The following is a 5,662-nucleotide window of genomic DNA, read 5'->3' on the forward strand; positions in this document are numbered from 1 at the left end:
AAAAAAAAAAAAAAAAAAAAAAGTTTTATTGATTCTCTCAATAAAAAGCACTTTTTAGTTGTCCAGAGTATTAGCCTGCTGACAGCTGAGCTTTCAAAATAAACACAAGTAATGGTTCACATAATTGAACTATGTTATAATGCATGTGTTAGCATTCCCAGCATCTGCTTTTTTGTAATTTTACTACTTACTTAAGCTAAAGTAAGCCCACTTAAGCTTGCTTTACCACTGTAGCAGGGCACTGAGGTGCCTGCTACTTGAAGAGCAGGAATGGCCACCAGGTGCCAGTTGCCAGGGCAACCAGGAGGGGCTAGGGGCCCACACCTGTTGAGTCAGCTGACCGGATGGGGCAGGGCTGACTTCTGTAAAGCACAGGCTGGAGGCCGAGAGAGGGGTTCTCGGCTGGCAGCCAAGGAGAAGGAGTGTTGCCTAACTAAGCAAAAGGGAAAGGCCTGAATGCGAGCAGTCGGTTATGCTAATGAAGGATGGAGCACCCACGGAAGGCGACTCAGAGGAGGTTAGCCAAGCGGTTTAGCTTTGTGTTATTGTTTTGTTGTTGTTGTAAGACCGGAGGACCAGGTGAGGCTATAAGGAGATGGAGGAGGCCTCATAGGGGAACCACGTCAGTGTGGGAGCCCCAGCCCCAGAGGGAGGGCAGTGTGAGAAGCCCCGAGAGAGAAGGCAGTGTGCGAAGGCATCTAATAAGACTGAAGAATGCCTGGTACATCTGCGAGGCTTGAGGCATGGTACAGAGGTAGTTGGAGCCATGCAGAGGTCATAAGGCTGGGGTGCACCTGAACCCCATTCCAGAATACGGGCCCAGTATAGGACAGGAGAACAGTGACCAAGAAGACTAAAGGTAGCTTCCCTGTAATTCACGTAAGACCAAAGATGTGGCAGGCGAGATTGCAAGGTGCAGATAGGCAGCTTGGTGCGGTATAGATGTTAACTAAGGGGGAGCACGGCGACCCGAGTTCCCGTCCTGTCACAACCACTGTAAAGAAGATGAAGTTACAGTCAAAACAGCAGAGCCTTTACCAGTGCTATTCCTTGCTGTATTTATCTACCCCAATGAAGCTTTTAGACTTTCTTTTAATCTCTTCAGGTTGTGGGGTTTTCAAACCTGGCTCTAATGGATTCTTCTTCAAGTCTGACAAGAAGCAGCGAGAGTTACATCGCTCCCTGGAGCCGCATTCTGAGATTTGGTGTGTCTTCTGCTGTCTGGCTTGTCATTGCCATGTTACAGGTACAGTTCTAGTGCATGTGATTTGAATTATCAAAGCACTTACAGATATTTGACTTAAAAACATCAATACCCCCTCCCTGTTCAGCAAAGCTGTAAGCTTGTGTGAAAGGTGCTTTGCCATATAATGGACCTGTAGCTTATTTTGCATGTTATCACTTTAAAATTTGGTCAGACTCTCAAAGGATCTCACAGACTTGAAAGATCTTGTCTTCGGATTGCCATCTTCAGTTCTCTAAAGGAGAAAAATTCATCTACCACCTTAGCTTTTTTCAGTCCTGTTGAGTTGGTTTCAAGTTTTAAAAACAAGCAATTGCTAGAGCTTTCCTCCTTGGTAGTCCAGTTTAACTGAGCCCAGGGACAGCTGACAATTCCAGTTTGTCATATGTGAATTATACACTGCTAAGCCAGCTGCTCTGTAAACAAAAACAAAGTCAAAGCTCTTGAATTAATAAGAAAAATTCTGGTTTGTTTCTTTTTGTTTCAGATGATATTTTTTGCTATGTTCTATGAGAGATTCATAGAAGATAAAATAAGACAATTTGTTGATTTATGCTCTATGAGCAATGTAAGTACTTTATTATCTTATTCCTGCTATTGGTATTTTTAATGGATTAATAGATTAGAGAAGGTTAAGAAATTTTATTTTGTGTGGTTTTAGAGGTTCCTCAAATTAATATCCTTAACCAGCTCATGAGACGTTTGCAGATTTGTTTTGTTCTACTGTGTCCTACAAGAAGACTTTGTATTATTTGTTTAATGAGGCTTATTTTCTAAAAAGTGATCACTTATAAATATTATATAAGGCTTTAGACATATGTCTCTAGAATATTCTTGCAACTGATTCTTCATGACCATATTTGGGAATCGAGCAATAACAAATCAGGACAGAAGAAAAGCCTGGAGCCCATTTATTGTACCTCTGTGTTTTTTGTACTATGGTTTTTTGTACTTCTAGACCCTTTCTGCTTTAATATTTTCATGGTTACAGTTTCTGCTGTGAGTTTTTCTTGTCCCTTAGTTTCCTTTCCTATGAACTGTGCCATTTTTCCCTTGCATCCTCATTTAGTGTCTGCCACCTGAGTTCCTCGCAGTTCCCCAATTTAAATCCTCTGACTTTGAGACTTTGTGTTGCAGCAACCCCATTCCTAGCATGGAGCACTTTTCCATTTTTTGAGCCCTCCTCCTATGCATTTACTTCCTCCATAAAACTTTTGCTGGCTTTCAGAGTTTGAGAACTGAATCTAGATCCATGTTTCCTACATGGAGTAGATCAAGGTGGTTTTAAGAACCCATGTTTTATGGTATAAATGAACAGTGTCCACTGCCTAGATCAGTGGGAGTTGACCTAAAACAATCAGACTTATTTTTTTCATCTCTTGTCTGAGAATAGAAGTTGGAGATTTTTTTTCAAAGTTCCTGACTAGAACTTTTTTAAAAAAAAGAATAGCTTTTGGCACTTGCTTGTTAATAATCTGAACTCTAGAACTGATGACAACGGATCTCTGACTCAAGTGAAACTTTAAGTATTGCTTATAAATTGTTGCCAGACATTTTTTCTGCCACCCATTTTAATGTGTCCTCCTATGGATCTGGAAATTTGGCAGTAGGAGAGTGGTAGAAGTGTTAATTGCCACAGCTATAGTCAATTTCTGGACCTGTGAGGAGCCCCGCAGGCCAGATGGCATGGACCTGTGTGGATGCTTTGCCCAGATCTAGAGCCTGGGGCTTGGCCCATTTACCAGATCACATTGGCACACCAACCCCACACTGGATCCAGCCTGCATACTGACCCTATACCACTTATCTGGCCCAGGAGGCCACACAGGTTGAGCACCACTGTCCTAAATCACTGCCTATTTTGTACATGAAGTAAGGCTGTCTTTGTTGGTCTCAATCACTGCCCTTAAAGTTTTGAAATAACGTATTGTTTTTCAGCCTCTTTCTTGTATTTTTTAGATTTCAGTATTTCTCTTGTCACACAACTGCTTTGGATATTATATCCATGGTCGGTCTGTGCATGGACATGCCGATACCAATATGGAAGAAATGAATATGAACCTAAAAAGAGAAGCGGTATGAAAAGGAAATTAATCTTTTTATCCCTGTTTCCTAACTTTTTTTGTATATAATTGTATGCATAATGTGTGATTGTGGGTGCACACTTGGGTACTATATTGAACTTGTGGAGAGAGAAGTGTGATGGTTTGTCCTGAGAAAACAAATTGCCACATTAGTTCTGCTGCTGCAAAGACTGATGTCCATGCTATAAAAGTCCAGCTATTCTAAACTATATTTATTTCTCAGTTAATTAGGTATCATATTTCTGCTATGTTGCAGCCTGTCTTAGAATCTCTTGGTCTTGTGTAAAGAAATATTTATAAGGAGACGTGGATAAAGAGGCAGCTCTCAATTTGTATACATATTGACTTATTTTCCCCATAATTGCCTATTGCAAATTAATTTTAAAAGAAGTATGTTTTTACTTTTTGGAAATATATTTTAAAAATATCTATTTATCTGTTCTGTTGGGGGGAGTTTAAGTAAGATTAAAGGAAATGATGAAAAGAGCCAAGAATTTAAAGAACAAAGGTGAAAGGAAAGAATGAAACAAAACTGTAGGCTTGTAATGACAAGTTAGGGTATGTGAAGATCAAAAGGTGTTCTAGAACCTTTGACACTGTAGGCTGACCAAAAGTGAAATTTACGTTTAATGATAGGTGGAGTCAGTATTTCTTGGCCTAACATACCTCTTGGTAAACCCAGCAATGCCAAAGAATGCAGATATTCAGATTCCTAAACTCCTATATATCATAGGATAGAGAAAATTAAAAGCTCTAGCCCTTTCTGGCCTATCCATAGATTATATTTGTTTTATTCTACATTTTCAAATGTGCAGGAAAATCTGTGTAGTCAAAGAGGTTTGTTACCCAACACAGATGGCCAGACATTTCAGATTTCTATTTCAAGGAGAATGCGACAGCAATATGATAGGATTCACAAAACCCTAACAAGAGTAAGTATAATATATAAAGGTAAATACATTGGGATTTTGCCATATTACATAGAAAAACAATAGACAAAGAATGCATTTGCCCTTAAAATTCATTGTCACACTATTTTTCAGAAGCATGGTCCTACTAGGCTTTTAGACTCGTCTGCAAATACTTTTGAGCAGAGCACAAAGGCATACCACACCATGAACAAGTTTCTTGGCTCCTTTATTGATCATGTATGTATACTGAAATTATACACAAAGGGAAAAAGTATTCTGAGTGAGAAATAAGAAATGCTGATTCACCTTGTAGTATATGTGGTTAAAGATTGGTTATTGTTAATTGTATTGGGACTACAGTGCTGCTTTTCAGGAGAGAGAAAATAAGTGGATTGGTCAGGAATGCAACACAAATTGCCTCTGGCAATTCCTTTTGCAATGTATATTAATTTTATAGTAGAATGGAGCAGGGCTCTTTCAATATATGCTGCTGTTCTAAACAGATATACTTTATGTAAAAGATTTTGAGATCCTTAGCAGGGAGAATGCCAGAAATACAAAATGCTGTTTGTTTGTTTGTCTGTTTGGTATTTTTTCCTCTATAGGTTCATAAGGAAATGGATTATATTGTAAAAGACAAGTTGCTGCTTGAACGAATTCTTGGCATGGAGTTTATGGAACCCATAGAAAAAAGTATCTTTTACAATGGTATCAAACTAATTTCTGATTTGTTATTTATAAGTAGCACTATAACTGTGATGAACCAATGAATATAAAAGAAGTGGGATTTTGCGGGATCCAACTATACTTTTTTAATTTTAGACCAACTATATAATTGGGGGAGAATGCCCTTCCTTAAGTTGTGGGGGGCGAGGAAAACAGATATAGCCTAAGCTTAAATATCAGGTAGAACAGTTACTTTTGTTTAACCTCACTATGTACATGAAAGTGGTGTCTTAAGAAGGGAGGGGAGGCAGTAAACCACTAGAGCAAAGAGAAGTTTCAAAAGTATATACAGACCAAGTAAAGAATAGCTGAAATATATACACCTAATTATGTAAAAGAACAATATCAAAGAATGGTCTTACTATTGTGCCTAAATTCATGCTTGATTTCTCTGTAGGGAATAAGGTATGTTGATTAAACCATACAAAAGGATAAGGAATAGGAAGCGATACGTACCAGCAGTAGTTGGTATTATAGTGCATATCAACAAGACCAATTAATACCTGATTGCATTGCTTGGAGCAAGGGAGGCCAACCTGCAGTATGCCAGCCATCAGTGGCACAGGCAACCTCTGCGTGTGGCATATGACAAATTAAAGAATGGACAGCAGCAGAGTGGTAAATAGGCAGGAAGAAGAAAACAGAGTAGTAGATTGGGCAGGGGAAGGGAATTGGAGTGACATTCAGGGAGGATGTGG

At 39.1% G+C, this 5,662-nt stretch overlaps 1 protein-coding gene across 2 annotated transcripts in view; it reads left to right on the forward strand.

Annotated features, from left to right (window-relative positions):
* TMEM67 (transmembrane protein 67) overlaps positions 1–5,662 on the forward strand; it is a 42,464-nt gene that overhangs the window by 33,698 nt on the left and 3,104 nt on the right. For both annotated transcript variants that reach the window (XM_019527929.1, XM_019527930.1), the window contains 6 exons: positions 1,106–1,246; positions 1,731–1,811; positions 3,203–3,319; positions 4,143–4,259; positions 4,371–4,475; positions 4,844–4,946. In XM_019527929.1, coding sequence (XP_019383474.1) covers positions 1,106–1,246; positions 1,731–1,811; positions 3,203–3,319; positions 4,143–4,259; positions 4,371–4,475; positions 4,844–4,946 — 664 coding nt within the window. The remainder of the gene's footprint in view (positions 1–1,105; positions 1,247–1,730; positions 1,812–3,202; positions 3,320–4,142; positions 4,260–4,370; positions 4,476–4,843; positions 4,947–5,662) is intronic.

The sequence above is a fragment of the Gavialis gangeticus genome, unplaced genomic scaffold (genome assembly GCF_001723915.1).
Source record: "Gavialis gangeticus isolate Ggan-Ray unplaced genomic scaffold, GavGan_comp1, whole genome shotgun sequence".
In the NCBI taxonomy this organism is placed as follows: domain Eukaryota; kingdom Metazoa; phylum Chordata; order Crocodylia; family Gavialidae; genus Gavialis; species Gavialis gangeticus.